Raw genomic sequence first — 22473 nt, forward strand, 5'->3', positions numbered from 1 at the left:
ATTCAAATTAGATTGGAGCAACTTACACGTTGGACAGAAAAAATTATTAAAACAAGAAAACTTTGAGTACAAACAGAAGAGTAGCACATCTGAATAACAAGTATGTCCAGTTTACGTTTGCTGCAAGAATGACTCACAGTACCATCACATCACAGTTGCACAAAAAGTAAGTTCAGACCCATTAGCGAAGGAACTGGTTAAAAGCCCTTAACAACACCAATCTCCATTAGTAGCAACAAACACATGCACATTTGGGGTGGGGGACGGGGTCGAAAGAGAGAGAGAATTTTCTACCTGAAGAGAACCCAGAGCCGAATCCGTGATAGGTGTCCAAAACCAACAAATTAGTTAGTGAAGCAAGAAGTGAAACTCCATCTGCTGTAACATCAGTTTCAGAAATGCTCAAGTTCTCAAGGGCTGGAATCGGCAGAAGATGCTTAACACCAGCGTCCGTTATCTTGGAGCATCTTGAAAGGTCCACCTCCTTCAAACTTATCATGCCTGAATTGAAGAAATCGAGCAACTGAGGAAACCCGCAATACATAAAACCTCTACATATGTTACCAGAATCAATCAGATCAGCGCTCACATAAATCAAGACTGCAGGTAAATCATCTGATCAATGCTTGATTGATGTCTACTAAAACAAACTTGGCACTCATAGCATGGGAAATACTGTTAAGAAGACTGGAAACCAGAGAGTTGGGATAATAACATCACTAACATTAACACATTACATTTGAAAAGAATCAGAAATTCATTTCAGGATTGCAACTTATAACAACAGAATGCCCAACAATGAACTATGATGCCTGCCATATACCATGAACCAAGGAGAAACATTCATTGTCAGATGACAAATGGAAAATAAAGATATTCATAATATGACAAATAAAGTACCAATAATGAATCCATGGTATACACCAAAGCGCTGAATTATTGATTTTATGGGAATCTGCAAGAAACAGAGAAGACAAGTACTGGAAGGCTCCCAAGTATGCATCTACACAGCTCTCACCGCTCAAATCAATTTCTGCTACACTGTATTTGAAAACTCTGGAGGTGGAAAAAAAAACCCGAGCTTATAAATGCAGCCGGCATACAACCGAAACAAGAAAGCAATCCAGTCCGTAAATATATCTACAGTAAAAGCAATGATTCAAATGTAGTTATTGCTAAGCAAATTTTAATGGGTTTTGACAAAACAGCAGATTAAACGCCGGCAGACAGACATGGTATGTTAATTAATTCATACACCAAGGACCAATCTACTTCTAAACCATTGCATGGTATGCATCTAAACAGTAATCACAGCTATATATCCATTTGCAGTAATCTGGATATGATTACGTTGCTAATTTCTGACAAGGATATACAAGTAAGCTGCTGGCCTGTACTCCTACAATGTAAGTCACGTTTTACAAGATTTGTTTGCAGAAAATGTTTAAGGTTATTTTTAGTTTGATTACTGACTTACTGTGGAGAATATGTCTTCATCCATACTTTACAAACTCTCGAATCGAAAAGTTGATGAGATACCAACAGTAAAATATTATAGCAAATTATACTAAACGATCATTATTCATTGTCACGTGTGAAGTCGACAAAAAATCGACGCATATCTACTTATTTGCATTTGACAAAACAAATATATACAACATTTTTTATGAAAATCTTGTATCGCTCGAGATAGAATCGTAGAGTGGTCGACGAAAGAATTCTTAGATCTTCGAGGAAAGGAAAAGAATCGATTAAAATCAACGAAATGACCAGGTCGACTGTCGGTGGGCTAGGCGGTGACGGTGCGTGGGGACCGCTTCAGCATGGGTTAGACGCAAAATGTCTTACTAGAGGCCAAAATAGACCTTTTCGCACGTGACAATCTGTTTCCAACAAAATTACGTTAGTGCCAATTTGCAATTGACGGTCATTTTTGATTGGAATTTATTTTTATTCTTGTTTATTTTAAAATTGAAGTCCAAATAGAAAAATGTTTCAGAGTGAAATTGTTGATGACTTGTTGTTTATTCGATATCAAGATTCTGTTCGAGACTTAATCGTGACAAACATCTCCACGAGCTAAAGAAAAAAAGATAAATCCAAATCTTAAGTTGGGTGTAATGATATTTCAAATTGAGAATTGAAATTGTTGAATTGTATTCTGGTTCTTGATCACAATCGAACTCTCTGAAAAATCACAGAAGAAAAGGAAACCAGAAGAATAAAGAACACAAGGGAATTTACGTGGTTCGGCTACAATGCAGCCTACGTCCACGCGAGAACAGCCAACCTTTATTGATCAATATCTCTCTCTATCTTCATAGATTACATCATACAAGACTTTCAAGTCTATCAGTGCAAGAAAAAGAAATTACAATCAAGCCTATATCTCTTGATCTCTTGTTGGAGTATCCCCTTGTTGGTTTTTGTGTAGAGTCTGGATGAGTGCTGTGTTATTTCCACAATGACCGTAGGAAGATATATATCTTGCCTCCTTATCCGATTGCTTTTTCCTTCCTAACTGACCACCCTTGTTGGTTAATATGTTGCAACCGCCACTAGCTTCTTGAACTTTTTAGTTTTTGCGTCCAGGAGCCTTGCTTTTGGAAGACACACATTCAACATGAATACGAATGATTTACAATTTATTATATTAGAGTTACATCATTATCATCAGCTACAATTTTTGATAAAATAGCAAAAATTGGTATCACAATCAAACTCATATAGTTGATTTTCGTGAGTTTCAAAGTAGATTGTTATAGTATTAACGGGGAAAACATTAAAACACAGTTTCTTGTGATGGTGAAAGATTCGAAAAGTACGAATCGTGTTACCATCGTCTATATCTTTGTATATTAGCATAGGAGAAACACGATTAAGGTAAGAGAAAACATCAAGCAAGATGCTAAAAAATGTGATGAGATGATAGATTTGGAGTTGACTTTGGGGAAGAGTTAGGTTATGGTGTCACATGCAAACACCGAAGCCTTTTTAGACAAATTGGGAAAAGAATGGCCCATCACGAGCTATTCCTCAGAAACAGCTGCCCATCTTATTTCAAAGTAATCACCTTTACACATTTATATTGCTACAAAATTATGGTCCCCCAACTCCAATTTGTGATCCCTAAAGAAAAAAAAAAATCTATTTGGTTTCCTTTCTATACAAAGTCTTATCCCATTAAGAATTAGTGGTTGATTGTTTGGAACTTGTTACTTTGGTTTGGGGGATTAAAAGTTATATGACACATTCAAGACGTAGAGAATGATGAAACAGAGTAATCTTATTCTAGCAAAAAATTGATCACAAAAACTTTTGTGAGATGGTCTCACGAGTTAATGTTGTGAGACGAATATTCTATTTGGATCATCCATGGAAAAACATTATTTTTTATACAAAAAATATTATTTATTATTATAAATATTGACATGATTGACACGTATCACAGATAACAAGAGACCTACTAAAAATTAATTCATCATATCTCATGTACTCTCAATGCTTATTCATGTACTATATCAGTATTTCAATTTATTTGTTTAACCCAATTTTTTTTTAAATTATACAAAAACTCATATGAAACGGTCTCACAAGTCAATTTTATCAGATATATATTCTATTTGAGTTACTCATAAAAATTTATGTCAATAATATTATTTTCACCGTAAAATTAAATATAATTACTCCGTCCCACAACAGAGGTCCCACTCTTTATGGTATCAGTATGGTTTCTAAAGTACCCCCAACTAATATATACTATAACAAGTGAATTCCTAAATTATAAATATATCCACAATAATGCTACGTAATATAAAAAAAATTATATTTAAAAACATATAAATATTTATGCACACTAGTTGCATACAAAGAACATATAATCACATATGCTCTCCCACTAACATATTTAACGAAAACGAATTAAATGGTTAATTAATATTTCTCTATATTTCTCAAACCTGATAGTTATACAAGTATTCGAACAAATCAAACTCGAATCGAGTTTCGACTATGTCGATTCTTGGTAACATTTGCCAGTTGACTGATTCAAAATTTACAAGGTCTAGTTGGATTGATCTACGAACAAAAGGCACAACGCGTGGCTTCTTTCATTTATTAGCATTAGTGTGACCACTTTCATATTCTCAACCACAAAAAAGCATTTAGTTGACAAATTTTTTTTAAATGCTATATTTTTTATGAATTCAGATGAGAATAATTAATTCATTTTACACCATGCTCTTATTTAAATTCACATACAAAATGAGTTTTTTTAGTCAAATTTCAATTTAATTCAGAACCCACTAATTTTATATTCTATAATTTATTATTAAAATGAGTTTTTTTTAAGTCAATTTTCAATTTAATTCACAACCCTACTAATCTTATATTCTATAATTTATTATTACATCTACCATGACATATAAACCACTAATTGAAAAGCTATGGCAAATTACCTATTATAATCAAACTTTTTATAATTAAAATAAACACAATATTATTTATATTTTTATATTTATATATTTTAAATTCAATTAAATTATATTTCTTTATTTATAATAACTTTTTCATTTTTTTTTAAAAAAAAATTGTGTTCCCAATTGCCTGCATTGATTGAGATAATAAATACATAAAGTAGGTTTTTAAATTTCTTCCAGAATGAATTGGGTCCACGCGGAGAAAAATCAAGATTGGACGACACAATACTTTCCACCACACATATTTTTCACTTTAATTTAAAAATTTATATAGAATATATACAAAATTTGTGAGATATTTAATGTTTGCCATCATTTTAAATTACTTTCCAATGCTTATAAATATCTTTTTTTATATCATGAATAAAAAAGAGCTAATAAACTATATCACTAACAATTTTTTATTTTTAAAATAATAAATCACACATATTTCTAAACTTGAATCAAATATATGTGAAAGAATGTAATGGAAATTATGTCAATGGGATAATTTAAATTAGGGGTGGAGAAAAATATCGAATTTTCAGTATACCGATGTTACTGTACCGAAAAATACCGAATTTATCAAAATTTTCGGTACGATATGGTACTGATACCAAAATATTTGATACGATAAATGTTTGAAATTTGAAATTTTCGTTATATACCGAAATACTGAAATAATATATATAAATTAAAAAATATATAATATTTATAAATAATAAAATTTAATTTTTAAAAAATATAAGATATTTTTTTGGTATAAAACGATATATATCGATACCGTACCAAAATATAGAATTTAATTTATGTTTAGATTCATCATGTTGGAATAGTCTAAATCAAAGTTCAGTGAAGTAATTCGACTCATAGTTAAGAAAAACTATTGAAAAGTCTTATATCTGTCGCCTAACATTATAGCTAGCTAGCAGACTGGATGCTGGGCCTTCGACTTGTTAAAAAGCTGAGAGGCTTCAAAAATCACACTACATTAGACCTTGTTGCAAAAATAGCGGATGAAGAAGTCGCACATGTTGTGGTTGAAGTTTATTGGTGTTCATTAATATCTTGGATCTCCAGACACATGTTGTGGTTGATGCTTATTGTCTTGATTGATTTGTTTTGTATATATATTTTTTGGTTTCTTTTGACTGTCTCGAAAGATTTGTTTAATATTGATGATCACTGATTTTGAAATTACAAGAGAATGAATTTTTATACATACTTTCGGTACGATGGTATTTTACCGATATCGTACCGAAAATTCAGCTTTCCTGAAAAGCCGGTATGACAACGTATCTTTTTTTTTCATATCGATATTTTTGATATGATATACGTTATTCGAAATTTCCCACCTCTAATTTAAATTGCCACAAATATTATTTTATAATTGTGATAAAATAATTTAAAAAATGAGAAAAACCACATAAATGTGAACTTGCGGAGAGCGTACTGCGTACAGATATAAATACACCAAATCAAACCATCAGAGAAGTAAACAAAAGAAAAAAGAAGAGAGAAACAACAAAGAGCCCAAAAGACTTGCTCTTCTTCAACAAGATTTCAATCAATTAAATCCCTCAAAAAGCTGCGATCATTCTTCCCCGATTCATGCCATAATCATTTCAGTAATTTCTCTGATCCCAATTAGCCAATCCTTTGTTTTATCTGGGATCACTCAACTCCAGAAGAAAGAAATAATTCTGGTTTTCTCTGCATATTTCACTCAATCCCCTGTTTGTGCGGAGTTTATTTTTCCAGTTTTTCTTCGATTTAGACGTACCCTGTTTAGAATTCTTGAGAAATTTTACATTAAAAAATGATGAGTATGCAAGAAACCAACAACTCTTTCACGCCAGAAAATGCTTCCAAGATTGGATTTTCACTGTCACAAATCATTCTGACCAGTAATTCCAACACCTTGGATTCGATATTCTCCTACTGCCAGCAAGCCAACACCCCCACAAACCCAGCTCTCAAGCCTTTGATGGGCTCTTCTGTCTACTTAACACAAACCGATTTGCTGCAGAACTTCTTAGAAGATAACAAATCAAATCCTTCACTTTAGTAGATCTTCTTTAACCAACCCGAATCGAGAATCGGGTTACCCGCTCACCTACCTCAGCAGCCCCGCCAAGAAAAAGCTTTACAGAGGGGTGAGGCAGAGGCAGTGGGGTAAATGGGTGGCTGAAATCAGGCTTCCACAGAACAGGATGAGAGTTTGGCTCGGCACTTACGACACCGCAGAGGTGGCGGCTTATGCATACGACACGGCGGCGTACAAGCTCCGCGGCGAGTACGCCCGGCTCAACTTTCCGAACCTACGCGACCCATCCCGACTAGGACTCGGAGACCCCGCTCGGCTCAAGGCTGTGAAGCATGCGGTGGATACCAAGATTCAGGCCATTTGTCAGAAAATGAGAAGAATGAAAAAATCCCAAAATTCCACCAAGAGACCGGAGCTTGAAAGCAACAGTAATTCCAACAGCAACTTCTGTACTGGAAGTGAAGGTGAGATGAAGAAGACGGATTCATCTCCATCTTCAGCGATGAACACCGAAAGTTGGGGTAGTAACGCTACTGACGATGAGTTGCGGAACGGCGAAAAATCTCCGATGTCGTACGAGTGGTGTTCGGCTCTGGCGCCGCCGCATCCGGCGGAGTTGGAAATAGAGGGCTGCTCGCTTGATCGCATGCCGTCGTATGATCCTGAGTTGATTTGGGAAGTTCTTGCCAGTTAGTGTCTTCGGAGACCGTTGTGAGCTAAGTTAGATAATATTTTTCTTTGTTCAATTAAATTATGTTTTTAAGAATATTATATTATATTATAATATTTTTTTGTCCAATATATATAAAGTTGATCTAATTTAAAAACATGCAAATGAATTGTGGAAGGAGAAAAATTCGAGAATTGATTTCATAATTGAAGTAGACAAAAATTTGTGTGAGACGATTTCATGGGTCGTATTTTGTGAGACGGATTCCTTATTTGGGTTATCCATAAAAAAATATTACTTTTTATGTTAAGAATATTATTTTTTGTTGTGAATATCGATAGGGTTCAGCCGTCTCACAGATAAAGATTCGTGAGATCAGTTTCACAAGATACCTATTAATTGAAGATAGAGAAAAAAACATTTAGTTTTTTAGATATCAGTTTTAATCATCTATGTATCGATGGTGGATATTTTAGTCTTATATATTTTGTTAGATCAATTATAGTCATTTAACTATGTTTTATGATCTATTTTAGTTATTTTTTTCAAAATCATATAATTTAATGACAAATATCATAGTTAAATTTTCGTAAGTATGAGGTTTAAAAAAATCTCGAGATATGTATGCGTATATGACAACGTAAGTATGAAGTTTAAGAATGATATTAATTATACAGTTACACAATTTTGACGAAAAACCTAAAATTGATTTTAAAAAACATTGTTACAAGATTATAATTGATTTGACAAAACATATTGAACTAAAAATGTCGTAAACCAATTCATACATGACTAGAATTGATATTTTATATTTTCCCATATATTTGATTCTACTATTTGTTCAAGAAGATTTGGATTAGTTATCATATTATGATTTTTTTATTGATTATAATTTTAATCATAATATTAATTAGCCAAATAAAAAATTATTGAAACTAAATAAATATTTAATAAAAACATTTTCTGAAACAAAAGAAAACAAGCCCGCGTTCTTTTAATAATTGTGAAGGTAAATTAAAATTCAGAGACTGTAAATAAATCGATTAAAGAAAATACTAGCACAAAGAAAGTGAAACATGAATATAATAAAAATAAAATAAACATATCTTCAAGTGGAAAATATTTCTTAATTTTTAAGTTATTTATTAAAAAAAGAATATTTTATTTATTTATTAAAAATGTTGCAAAAATGATCATTTATTAGCATAGACTAAAATGCAAATTTGAATATTCTAGAAACCATCCCTCGCAGGCCGCAGCTATATATCATAGGGACTTTACCGACTTGGAAAGTCATTTTCTAGTACATAATTATTCTTCAAATAGCCATTACATTTTCAATACTGCTATTTTTATAGGCATCTCTCGACAAATTGAATCTTTTATTTTCTCAAAATAATATAAAAACTAGCAAAGTTGTGTAGACAGATACCAACATTTGAATACACACATACACACACACACACACACACACATATATATATATATATAAGGAACTAGTTATCATGTGTCAGTATAACACATCCAGTCTGTTTTTGTCAATCTTTTTTAAACATAATTTGAATTTTATCAACACATGAAATCGTGTGTTACAAAGGTTTTTAAATACTAATAAACACCTACACGCCAATTCGTGAGCTTCTTGGTTGGTAATCCAAAGTCTGTTTATTTTCTTTTCCTATTTACAGAAGCTGTAGTTGGTTTCTAAATTCACTGCTGAGTTATATGGAAACCAAAGTGCTTATTGCATTGATGATGTGGTACGAACAGTGTTATGCAATATCGTAGTTCTCGAAAGAGAAATAAAGTAGTATAAACTTTTAAAATACATGGAAAGTCGAACATAAACCAACGAACGATGTCATGAGAAAATACAGTAGGCAAAATCAAAACAGTAAAGCAAATCGAGGCAAGTACGAAGTACAATGTCCTTAAAACAGATTCGTCTCATTCGGTATATGCTTCGAGAATCAAGTTGGACGACTATTTTCTAGAATACAACGGAACAACCACTAGCAACCTAGAACGAAAGTACTGCATCAGCAAACTGAAGAAGTACCCGAACTTTATCACGAGTTAGAGCAAAATAGCAGAGCAACAGATAGATGAAAGCAATATGTGAGTGTGAGATATGCTTGAACTACTCGAGGTTGTCTCTATATAAAGGCACTTGGGTTCCGTCACATCCAGAAAAAGATCTGGAGTGTCTTGAACGGTCAGACATTTGACGCACAAAAGTCGCGCTCGTATATTTGCACTCAAGTCAAGCATTTTCCAATGAAAATCGGACCATTGATTTGCACTCCTACACAGGTGCGCACAAGAACCTTTTGACCAATCATTGTTAAGCATTCACAAAGTATAACTCAATACAAGTTCATTCATATTAATATTATTTTATTATATGGGATACTCTTCTCCCACACTTGATCATCCACTTATCTAGATCATATATTGTTTATCCAATTTCCATTCAAAATAGAAGAAGTCCAATAGTCCTCCAAAGTCCAACAAACAATCTTACACAACAAACATAGTGCAACGAGCCTGTAGTGGAAAATGATTTAAATCTTTTTATGTAAATAATAGTCTCTCCAGTCATATGAATGTATATAAGGCTGGAATCTGGTCGTTCAAAATAACCACTGGAGCGTCCATTCATTTTCAGCTCCAATTTTTCCTTGCCTGACTCTGCAATGATATTCACCATTTCGACATTTTTAAGGCTTAAGCAAGAAAAGTGTGAGCTCTTCCTGTTAGAGGTTTTTCGAGGACTCCACACAAAACTGAATTTATTCGTTTATATCCGTGTAAGGCTTAAGCAAGAAAATTGTGAGTTCTTCCTGTTACAGGTTTTTAAGGACTCCACACAAAAGTGAATTTATTCGTTTATATTTGTGGTATAACCTGATGCATACTCACCTTCTTGGTCGGTATTATCTTCGAGATTGTATATTATCTTGGAGCACCACAACACTACACAAACTTATTGATAAAGTTGTGGTTAAATTCCAGGTTATCTAGAGTTCATTTCAGGGAAAAGAAGAAGAATGGGAAAGTTTTGTCGGGCCAAGGTTTTGTCGTCCAAGAATATAATGAGGGGAATTGGGAAGAAAAACTAAGGCCCCTTTGGATGACGGGTATGGAACTCAAACTGTGAATCAATATGTTGAAGCAGCCAAGAACATGATTCAACCTGATAATGGACCTCCCCGGTGGTTTTGTCCTGTAGAAGCGGGTCGGCCCCTGAAAAATTCACCCGTTCTTCTATTCCTACCAGGTATGACTGACTACATGATCGTTGATCAAGAGATAGGAAGAACATATAGTCAGAACACGTGGTGATCATGAAAAATCATTGACAGTAACATTGAAAAGTTTGGAAAAATCATACTAAAAACAGTTTTAAGATTTAGAGTATTGCTAACTTTGCATCACGCGGGAATGGATGGTCTCGGAATGGGACTCATCCTGCATCACAAAGCTTTAGGTAAGGTTTTTGAAGTTCGGTGTATGCATGTCCCAGTTCATGATCGAACCCCGTATGAAAGGCTCGTAAATTTTGTTGAAAATGTGATAGGGGACGAACATAGAAAAAATCCAACGAGGCCAATATATTTGGTGGGAGAATCTTTTGGAGGATGTCTCGCTCTCTCAGTAGCTGCTAATAATCCTATGATTGATTTGGTACTGATATTGATGAATCCAGGTAAATTCCCGAATGTTGCATGCGATCCCTGTTTGATAATTGTTTTCTTCTTCCCGATGAATAAAGCTTCATTTCTTGTATTGCAGCAACATCATTTAACAGGTCACATCTAAATCCTCTGCTACCACTCTTGGAAGCTTTCCCCGAAGAACTGCGACACATAGTTCCTTACATTTTCGGACCCGTTTTATGAGATCCAATCAAAATGGCCAAAATAAACAAAGGCGAAAGCATGTTCAACTTTCCCACCAAACAACTAGAGAACTTTTTGTACGAGCTCAGAACTTTACTAGAAACCATGACCGATATAATACCCATGAAAACTATGACATGGAAGTTGGAACTGTTAAAATCTGCAGAAGACATGCCAATTCGCGACTCCACGCTGTCAAAGCTGAAGTGCTTATCCTTACCAGTGGAAAAGATAGCTTGCTTCCTAGTGAATCCGAGGCTCATAGACTCTCAAAAATAATAAAAAATTGCAAAGTACGGTCTTTCAAAGACAATGGTTACGGTCTTTCAAAGACAATGGTCGCATTCTCCTACTTGAGGATCGGATGAGTCTTTTTGACTTTCATAAAAGGATCCTCCACATATCGACGTTCTAAAAGACGTGATTACGTCAAAGATTTCCTCCCTCAGAGCATGTCGGAATTCAAGAATGTCTTTGATAAAAGATTGGGTTTTTTCCGCCTTGCGACGAGCCTGGTTATGTTATCAACTTTCGGAGACGGAAAGGTAGTAAGAGGTCTCGAAGGAATCCCTGATCAAGGCCCGGTTCTCCTAGTTGGCTACCACATGCTACTAGGAACAGAACTTGGTTCAATAGTCGAAGAATTCTCGAGGGAGAAAACGGCCATGTTCCATGGTGTTTAACATCCAGAGATGTTCAATCAAAACTATGAAGGCCCTTTACAAGCTACCTTGGATTTTGACATGTTTCGGGTATCGGGGCAATACCTGTCACAGCAAGCAACATTTTCAAATTACTATCGACAAAATTCTATGTCCTTCTTTACCCTGGTGGTGTACGTGAGGCTTTACACCAAAAGGGTGAAAGTTACAAGCTATTCTGGCCTGATGAGGCTAAGTTTGTGAGAATGGCCATCAGATTCCGGGCCACAATTGTACCTTTTGGCGTAGTTGGAGAAGACGATATTGTCGAACTAATTCTTGATTTTGATGAACTAATGAGAATCCCTTTTCTAAATGACATGATAAATCTTAACAATCTCAACGCTATTAGAGTAAGGCCAGGGGTTCAAATGGAAGGGGAAGTGGCCAACCAAGATTTCTTTATTCCGGGCATTTTACCGAAGCTTCCAGGACGAATCTACTGCCTGTTTGGGAAACCACTGGTGACAAAGGGAAGGGAGGAAGTGCTAAAGGATAAGAGCAGTGTGAAGGAATTTTACCAGCAGATAAAATCTGATGTAGAACGAAGTATAGCTTATTTGCTCAAGAAGAAAGAGGAAGATCCGTATCGAAATTTGTTTGAGAGGATGTTATATCGAATAGTTTCGGCTCCGGTTCATCAGCTTCCAACTTTTGATCTGTGAATTCTGGTTTCTGGTATAGATTAATGGATCATGTCTTTTGAACCTGCAAGTTTTCCGAGCTAACAAATTTTGTTCTGAGTAGGGTTGAATAATATTTAATGATTTATCATGGAAAGTTATTGGATCATATAGTTAATACTACAAGGGCATCAGCAGTGCATGCAAATATGCACAATTTCAACAAGAGTAGCTTCTCCGGTGCTATCCTTGAACCTCCTGGCGGTGTCCCTTTGATCATGGTCGACCTCTGTCCATCTCTGTATACTCGACAGTTTTATACTAATCGAGTAATTCTGACGACAGACCATGGTCCATGTATTTTTATCGCTGGACTGCGTGCGTTGATCATCAATTAAGTTTGCATTTTTAGAAGCACACATGTAGAAGTTGGAAACAGGTCACAAATATTTGAATTCAATCACAAATAATTAATTCAAACTCTTGGATTTCCTAAATTCGTATATCTGACATCTTCGAGGACATCTATCATTCTTTATACACATTTTCGATTGCTTCATTATGTGTATCCATTCAAATACAAATATAAATTCGGATGATATGGTAAAAACCAATCAAATTCTACTATGACTCAAAACTGATATCATTCTGTATTCTGTAGTTGATTAGTATATTATATTATAATCAGTAGTTATATGTTACATCATTCTAAGAAGAAATCCTTGCTACAGCCAGTTGTCTCTTCCTGTTTTATATGTCCCAGGCGGTTTGGATTATAAGTTATATGTTACATCATTCTAAGAAGAAATCCTTGCGACAGCTAGTTGTCTCTTCCTGTTTTATATGTCCCAGGCGGTTTGGATCCAAGATCTTATCATCGACATAAACTTTTCCACCACTCGGAGCTAGTTGGTTGGTTAGTGCTACACGGCACGTAATGAGAAGTAATCACAATGGTATTTCAATAAATACATGGCAAGAATTTTGCTGGAGAATTCAAGCAAAGTGGCCCTACAAGTAAGCAATGTGGTGTGTCAAAGACAAGACAGCCATTGTATATCGTCAGCGAAAAGTGGCCATTTCCAGAGTTTAGAGGAGCAAATTAACTTGCAGGTGCCAAAACAGCTTGCTCGTGCCAAACTCCGTTCAAATTTGCCTGCCACAACCTGACTACACCATCAGTTCCAGAAGTGGCCAGTGTCATTCCGCTCATGTCCCATTCCATCTGCCATACCTATCAAGCAAATATATTCTTTTGCATAATCACGTGTAAACTAAATATGGTCATCATGTTCCCCACAAAACCTGCTGCTCTTTTTCCCATCAATTTCATGCTAGCACCTACGGGTTCATTAGGATCCCTAGAAAAGGGTAGAATCCTAATGTTTTAGGTTCATAACGAGAGAGACTATGCAAGTACAGGCACTCAAAGGCCATCTACAATATTTGGTACATTATATTTTAATCAAAATATTGGAGAATATCACATCAACTGTTGGAAAAAGACTGGAATTGTCTAAGGGAAAACACAAATCGAGCATTCAAATATCTTACTCCTCATGGTAATGAAGGGGCAAACTATCAGCAGCTCAATGCTTAATCATTACCATCTAGATCACTAATACACCTAGTAGAAAATACATGAATATATGGGTAAGCCAATACCTCACCATCATGGCCATGGAGCATTGCAACTTGATTCACCGGAAGCCTCCCATCAGCATCAGGGTTCAAGCAAAGGTGCCAGACTCTGATTCCCATTTCAGTTGCCACAGCAATCAGTTCATAAGGCCTATAGAGACGGGGAGAGAGAGATAAGAGACAATATAACATTCACTGTACCTCATTATCTTCATCATTCACTTTTCTAATTCATTTATGTTGATACAAATCTGTAAGGAGAACAGTACCTGCCGGAGCGTGTTTCACTTTTTTGAGCTCAATGCATGCAAATTGGCAAAACAGTTCTTTGTCGTTGGAAAATAGGCATAACCAAGTACAGACTACAGTCTGACCATAACCATTCCTTATTATCCTGTTAATAGTTAAATAAATCCCGACATTAAAATTCATATACATGGAAGTCTATCTATATAGCATCAGAGAAACTCAATTTCTAATACAAAAGGAAGGATAATATATAAATGTCATACCTGCCTATGTTAGGTGCCCAGGCAACTGCATAGACCTGATCACTCTTGTCCTCTGGCATGGAAAGTTCTGCAACTGGAAGCCATCTTTGATGATCCTGATCATACTCCCAGACCTGTTAAAAACTATAATATGATTAAGTTGCAGATCTTCTAGCAGAGACAAAATATTGAAGAAGCTAGAGAGATTCAGACTGTTGCAACATATAGCTAGACTATTCATCATGGACATGAGTAAAAGATTATTGTTACCGTATAAGCAGGTCTAGAATTTAATAGTTCTTTACAGGGAAAGAAATCCTAAACCTCGAAGAATTATTTGAGTGAATTAAAAACTGTACATAAGATCCTTGCAATGAAATACTATCTTCCTGGTCATAACATATTAATTACTGCATCAAAATTTCCTACTAGTTAACATGCATCAATTTGATTGTAAATTTCCTGTCAAGCAAGTTCAATGCAGTTTGAATTCAAGGACAAAGGCTATGTACCTTAGGGAAGTTTAGTGATGGCATATTAGAGCTAAAGCCCAAAATAAAGCTAGACTGCTGGACTTCACCTTTTTGTGGATTCCAAGAGATGGAAGCAGACAGACAGGAAGCATTACCGAACTCGGACACCACATCAACTACGTTTTGTAATTGAGCCTACAAAGAAACAATCAAGATCAAATTGGTCTATCGTTTAAAAATATTCCCTATCCAGTTCATGGAAAACAGAAGTAAGACTACCACCACTGGGATATGGCAGATGAGTCCACGAAAATAAGCATACAAAATATGTTTCTCTTCTAATGTTAGCAGTGAGCACAAATGACATGGTGATGGTTTTTGCTCCATCCATTTTATCTAGATTAGAGTTCCAAAAAGATCAAAAGGTTCCATGGGATAAAACTTCTTTCCAAATCTTTTAGAACAACAGATTATGGAAAGTTATATTTCTCAAAACAATTTTTCAAAACACTACCAAACATTACCCCAAATTTCCATAACATGGATAAAGAATACACAACTAAAGGCAATAAACCAAATAGAGATGCCCCAAATTATGCAAAGAAAAAGAGATTAGAAAAATGTAAAGACAAGAACTTGTACCATGAGTTTACACATCTAAATGTAAAAATACAGAAAGATAAGGGTTGGTAAAATGAAGGGGTGATTGGAAGATGAAGAGGAAACAACTGTAGAGTTCATATTCAAAATAAACAATTTTATGTCCATCTCACACAGTATGCCTACAAACTGCAAAGTGAAGCAAGAATTGATGAGCAACAATGATAATCAAAGGGAGGACCTGAAGTTGCCACTTCTCCAAATCAAGTATATCAAGTAGCTCGTAGATTTTTACTTTACCATCTGCAAATGCAGCAACCTGGAACGGAGGTAATTACAGTAAAACTTACAAACATTCCAACATATAGAATATTTTTTCACATCATGAAATCAAGTTTTCATTTTGACAAATATTGAGAAAATCACAATAAATTCTGAACTCAACCATGTAAAAGTTGATAACCAGAAACAATTAGAAGATCTGGGAAAACTCGGAAAGGATGGATGACTAGCGTGAAATATTCATGGTGATTCTTAAATTCGAAAATGGTGCGATTCATTTCTGCAACTGAAGTTATTTTGCTTTAAAATAAAGCAAATTAGTACATAATCTTTTGTTTATGCTTGTTCGCATGAAGAACATTGTTTCCATCTTAATCTGAACGTTTTGACTCTTAAGACTACAGAAAAAACATAGTGCCGCAAGTAATAATACTGAAACAATAAAAAGACCTGTTCCCCACTGCAATAAAACCTGTATATATAATTCACATATCTCATTTTTGACTTGCAGAGTTTACTTGGGCACTGCAAGGACTAACAACGAAGTTCAATTTAGGAAGATTGTATAAATTAACATCTCAGCTTCTGGATGCTTCCCTTCTTTCCTTCCAATCCATTTTTCCACCCTTCACGTCTATTCCTCTCTCTCTCTCTCTCACATGAATTCTCTCTCATTTTCATAAGTTCTCCACTACAATTTCTGTGCTGCTTCGGTGATTGGTGTTTAATTGGAGGAGATGAGCATATACAGATTCAAGTGTGTAAAAAATGGTTTGGGTACCCATAATCATGTTGGAGAGACTGCTGTATTCAAGTTCCACATGAAGATAGCATCGCAAAGATGATTTGACTCGAAGGTCAAAAGGTGATTGAATTAGCAAAAATGCTGTGACCAAAAGGTCATAGTAACCCCAGATGACGATGCAAATCTAAAATCACATGGAATAAGCACTCTAAAGGATCTGGACTCAGAGTATACGTATTAGTTATGTTGACATTTATTTTGATCTTTTCGGTAGTATATGTGATCCACTTTTGAAAGCTCTATTGGAATATATATGATCTTCTCGGTAGTATAATCACATTCATACTAGAGAAAGATCAGATATATTCCAATAGAGCTTTCAAAAGTGGATCACATATTTTCTTTCGCAGCAATCACAGTTCAGTCATTGTGGTATAGACTTGAGAGGATATAAATCCATGAAGGCAAAGCAATCAGTGTATCTTAGATGGATAGAAGCAAAACGAAGCAGAAATACCAACTTGACAACAGTCACACCATTGGAAGAAAACATCCACCATAAGACTTTATAGTATTTAGTTTTTTTAATAATGGTACTATGTTTCAGATGAAGCAAAGAGAAGTCCAAATTTACTTGGCCTTTGTAAGTCATGCCTGTTGCTGCCAAGAACCATTAAGTGCTACTTGCAAGAAACTAATAACAAGTCTCACCAATTTCAAACTTGTATGACAATCACCGAATTGAGCATCTAGAACTTGGCCAGTGTTTCTTTCAAATGATTTACACAGCTTCCACCGATTGCCTTCAGTACCTAGCAGTTGGCAAATTAAAATTGTATAATATTTAGATCGGTAAGATGTTGTAAAACAAAAAACGCACATAAAAGAGTCAACAATCATTCACCAACAGAAGATAGAATAAGATTAGACAAGTTATAATCCAACTCTGACATAACCAGAAACCTTAGCCACAATCAATCCGATAAATCAATGATTTCACTCATCTGAAGGTATGAAAACATGGGCCCCATAATCCACAAAAGAAAAACCATATTCACCAAACAAAAACAAATATACATTCATTTTATCCTATAGAACTTCAAAATAGCAACAATAAAAGTAACCAAAATATTGAGCAAGCACCTTCGGCAACTTCCTCCCACAAAGACAAAATGCCATTGGCACTAATGCAAGCAAGTACATCTCCGAATTCTGGTGGAACCCAGATCACTTTCAAAATGCTGCCTTCTTGGACCTAATTGAGAATCAATACCATATCACACTCATCTTCATCAAAAATGAATATGATAAAAGTTACGGCAGACTTAAACATATTTAGTCAAGATAACAACTTAATGTACAATCATGGAGTGAATTTCAATATTGATTACAGCTGGCAATTATGGGGTACTCCAACAAGCCGGACCCTAAATAAGATGGACTTTCTGCATGTGTGTGAGGTTATAAGTCCAAGAGGAGAGCCCAAACCCAAAATGCGAGTCTTTCAAGTGCAAGATCCCCTCAAGCTTATGAGATCCTCCGCATTTTGTAGAACCCGTGTAGTATATGCTACATTGCCCACCAATCCAACCCCTTGAGAAGCTGATACTGACAGCAGCCAACATTGTACAATCTTCATTCACCAATCAATAATCAGTACATATACAGCAATCTAACTTGTAATGTTAACAAAGGTCACATTACCGCCACAAACCAGATTATATCATCACTTCCTATTTTCACCACGTGGATTCTCACCGATACAAGTCCATATATCCAACCGGACATCACAAGCAAAACACTAGCTATTTGGGTGGTACACTTATCATTCCCACCCCATTCGGTTATAGAGCCAACTTGGTATATTTAACAATGTCACGTAGTAAACAGTAAAACTGACACCCCGACAATCAATGTTAAGCCAGACTCACATAAATAAAAGAACACTCTTCCAATTGCACACTCGAGCAAAAGAAAACAGAAAAGTAAGCTTCGGAGCAAGAAATGAAGATGATTCTACCTTAAATCTGGAGGTGCAACTGAAAACAGAAGACGCTGGATCCGTTGAATCATAAATGGACAATGAGCATGTTGATATCAAAAGTTTTTTGATTAAAAAAATGTTTTTTTAAGTTGGCTTTTAAAAGTGTTTTTTTAAATAAAAGTTGTGTTAATATTGTGTTTGGATCAATAGATAAAAAGCACTTTTTAAATTAATAAATGTATTTGAATACATATCATTAAAGTGCTTTTTTAACTCATTAATTTATATATATATATATTTTATAACGGATTTCTAAACAAGTGTGATGTATAAATATAAATAATTAAATCCATATCAAAACAATAAAATATTGAAATCTTAAAAACCATAAAAACAATTGTTAATAACAATGGTTAATAATGTTTACATTCTACTTTAATTTATTTAAATAAAAACTAATAGTTCAATGTCGACCTTGTATTGGCAGTGAATTTCTTATGTCATCTCTCAATTCTTTCATTTTCGTAATATTTTCTTGTGTTGGCTCTTGCCATCTCGTACCTCTGTCATGGACATAAACATTTTCACCATCTTGCTCGATTTCTTGTAAATCATCAATATTTTCGAGTTGTTCAAGAATATCTCCAGCCGCATCGTATCGCTTTATGAAATTGTGTAAAGCAAAACATGCCACTATAATTTTAAATTGAGTATCTAGACAAAATGTGGACATATTTTGTAATACCTTCCATCGTGCTTTGCACACTCCAAATGTCCTTTCAATAATCGTCCTTAAACTGGAATGATGATAATTAAATACTTCATTTTTTGATCTGAACTTTGGAGCCAATCGAAATTGAGGTAAATGATATCTAGTATCTTTATACGGTCCCATAAAACCTTTGAAAGTAGGATAACCTGCATCAACTAAATAATATTTACCTGCAAAAAATAAGAGTTAAAGTGTAAATATTTATCTAACAATTATTTAAAAAAACATATAAGATATATTAATATCAAACCTTCAGGTGGGAGTGGAAAATGCAATCTCTCTCTGCGCATAGCCTCTTTAAAAATTTTAGAATCATGAGCAGAACCTTCCAAACCAGCCCATACTAAAGTAAAGCACATGCCGAAGTCGCATACAGCCATAACATTTGTTGAAGTATACCATTTTCTTCCAATGAAATCTATTTGCTTGCTAGGCGGAACACGAATGCATATATGTGTGCCATCAATAACCCCTATACAATCTTAAAAATAAGGCCAATATCTTTTGTCATTCTTAATATATTCAGGGACATCTGTAAAGTTAAGATCGATAGGTTTGATGATATCTCTCGACAACTTCCATATGGACTCTAAAACGCTGTGAAACTGTCTTGAAACAGTTTCCCCCGAGTGTTGAAAACGCTCTTGAACATTTCTAACTGAAGTAGGTTGACCCATCATGTACAAAAATAATCCCATATTTTCATAGATATCAACTCCTTTTGTTGGCTGTAAGCTATATTTTTGGAGTAGATCGTCACATAGTTTATAAAAAACATGTTTCCTCATTCTAAACATTTCAAAGCATCGTGTCTCATTACCATTCAATATCTCTGTCACCCATTGAGACCCTGATAACCACGATGTCCTACATTTTTCTTTAACAATATATTTCAAAACATAATTCATAACACCACACAAGGATAACAAATCCATTCTTTTCTTAGAGACATGTGTATTTCTAATAGAATCAACGGAAATGTCGGAATCACTTGATGCATCAGAGTTATCTGACATAGTGGAGCCTGAACTCGCAGACATCCTGTGAAAATATATGAATAAAGATAAATATATAAAAAAAACAATAAACATTGAAAGTTTTAGATTATTGCATTAAAAATTTAAACATACTACTTAGTAAAGTTGACTTATCAATCAATAAAAAAAAAAAACAAGTGCATTATTCACGTATTTTTCCTAAAAACATAACTCATGTTAATAACGCTTCAAATCATCTTTAGTGAATGTCTTTGCCCAACCAAGCTGCAGTTCCGAGTCCTTCAATCCGATAAATGTTTGCCTATTATGCTTTTTACCCAAAACTCTAGTAACTATGAAGAATTACTCACTGCCAACCACCATATCAGGCAAACTACGAAGAACCTCCAGACAATTTTCAATGCTACATGGATCATCTTTTGGTGTTTCGTGTATAGAGTTTTGAGTCTCAAATTCTTGAAGGACACGATCAAGTTGATCGGCTAACCTAGTGGCAATGGGACCTCTTTTTTCCCACTCTCCCTTCTTTTTCTCTTTCTTTGCTGCATAGAGTTGTCAGCTCCCATTGTTGAGTTTTCCATAAATTCTTGGCTTTCAACATTAATATAAACATCACTTTGAAACTCTCCATCTAACTGAACATCCCAATCATTTGTATCATCGTTGAAATTATTATGAATTGGTTGATCCTCTGATGGTGCTATTGCAGCATAGCCAGTTGCTATGGAACCTTTAAATATATTTTTCAATAAATCTAAATTCTTGGGTCCCCTCAATCTAAACTTTGCATACTCGGGATTTTCCTGTAATTTGCAACGTAACATAAAATAAATAAAAATAATTGATTAAAAATTTAAAATGTAGTATATAAATTATGTACCTTAATCTTATCCTCCCACCAACTATTATCAGCTTGCACGGTCATCTTGTTATGATCCCAACCAAGGCCAGTCTCATTATTTCCAATAAGTTGTGCCCACAGTGCAAAATATTTTCTCATAGAATCTCATTTATTTTTGAATTGTTTTTGATTCAAAGAAAGTCCCGTTCTCTCATGAAATTTTGAAACTAAATTTGTGTACCCCGTTTTGTTTAAATGTTTGGTAGGCTTATTCCGGATTCAATTTATTCCTCACAAATTTTTAAAAATATTTCGGTATTCTGATCAGTTCAATCCGCCTTATTATTCCCATCAGCAACAAATCCAAGTTCAACAGTCTCAATCGTATATCTAGGTAATTGACTTGGATTTGATAATCTTCGTTTAGGAGCTAACTTCGAATACATTCTATATTCAAAAAATAAAACATAAAAAAATAATAGATTATCTAATTCACAATATCATAAATGAAAAAGTAATACAAACAAGGATTAAATAATATTACAGTAATATTATGGTATATAACATATTTTAATTAATATAATATTATATACGTAATACACAAGAATTGATGAATATTATATACGTAGTTGCAAAAAAATGGAATAAGCAAATACTTTCCCCTTCCTGACTTCCTGAATTTATCGGATCATTGACCGAATTGTAACATAATTATCTAATTCACAATACGTAATACAGACGTAAATGAATGGGGAGTGTAGATTCTGCAGCAAAAAGAAAGCAGAAAAAATTGAACGAACAAAAACCTCGACGGAAAAAAAAAATTGTACCTTGTAGAAGAATGGAGAAAAGATTGAGAGGAGGCTACTGGTGGATGTTTTTTTTAAGGTTATTAAAAAAGCTAGTGAAAAAAGCTCTAAAATAGGGCTTTTAAAAAAGCTCTAATTTCAACTTAAATAAGTACTTTTTTAAGCACTAGAAGCCCACCCAAACAAGTTAAAAATTAAAAAAACACTTTTTTAATTGTAGCTTCTTATACCAAACGGGCTCAATGTACCGTCATACAAAGCAGCAGCCAATCTCTGGCCACTATGATTCCACGCAATGCAAGTCGTCCCCTTATCAAGCGTCAAAACGTGTTTATCCATCTCTTTGTCTCGCTTCTACAAGCTGTACAATTGGATTTAGTATCTGTTGATGCGTCTTTTAGATGTAACGAAGGAATCTTTGAAAGTAATTGAATTCT

At 34.5% G+C, this 22473-nt stretch overlaps 2 protein-coding genes, 1 non-coding gene and 1 pseudogene across 3 annotated transcripts; 2 read left to right on the top strand and 2 right to left on the bottom strand.

Annotated features, from left to right (window-relative positions):
- The first annotated feature begins 5936 nt into the window (after positions 1-5936).
- On the top strand, positions 5937-7313 carry LOC142525226 (ethylene-responsive transcription factor ERF061-like). Its single transcript, XM_075629439.1, is given in 2 exon segments — positions 5937-6522; positions 6524-7313. Coding segments are annotated over 2 exon segments (921 nt in total). The 5' UTR covers positions 5937-6276; the 3' UTR covers positions 7199-7313.
- Positions 7314-9059: 1746 nt separating this feature from the next.
- On the top strand, positions 9060-13124 carry LOC142524994 (phytyl ester synthase 1, chloroplastic-like; annotated as a pseudogene).
- A 206-nt stretch (positions 13125-13330) lies between these two features.
- On the bottom strand, positions 13331-22473 carry LOC142524995 (protein SEH1-like). The gene is made up of 9 exons (XM_075629160.1): positions 22285-22473; positions 18653-18720; positions 17776-17887; positions 17344-17444; positions 15847-15924; positions 15045-15200; positions 14554-14666; positions 14066-14192; positions 13331-13634 (listed from the first exon to the last, which is right to left on the bottom strand). Exons 1-9 carry the CDS (start codon positions 22373-22375, stop codon positions 13503-13505), a joined length of 978 nt encoding a protein of 325 aa, XP_075485275.1. The 5' UTR covers positions 22376-22473; the 3' UTR covers positions 13331-13502.
- Positions 16373-16485, bottom strand: LOC142525730 (small nucleolar RNA snoR104). Its single transcript, XR_012815181.1, has one exon. It is a non-coding gene; the product is annotated as a small nucleolar RNA snoR104 (small nucleolar RNA).

Source organism: Primulina tabacum, chromosome 14, assembly GCF_025594145.1.
Source record: "Primulina tabacum isolate GXHZ01 chromosome 14, ASM2559414v2, whole genome shotgun sequence".
In the NCBI taxonomy this organism is placed as follows: Eukaryota; Viridiplantae; Streptophyta; class Magnoliopsida; order Lamiales; family Gesneriaceae; genus Primulina; species Primulina tabacum.

Bases quoted from the DNA above. Each gene is read 5' to 3' on its own strand.
- LOC142524995 (XM_075629160.1), bottom strand. From the start codon at position 22,375: ATGGATAAACACGTTTTGACGCTTGATAAGGGGACGACTTGCATTGCG. The intron at 15,925-17,343 runs GTGAGACTTGTT...CCTCCGTTCCAG, and splicing joins GTCATACAAGTTTGAAATTG to GTTGCTGCATTTGCAGATGG. The intron at 13,635-14,065 runs GTATTGGCTTAC...TTTGCTTGATAG, and splicing joins TCCATGGCCATGATGGTGAG to GTATGGCAGATGGAATGGGA.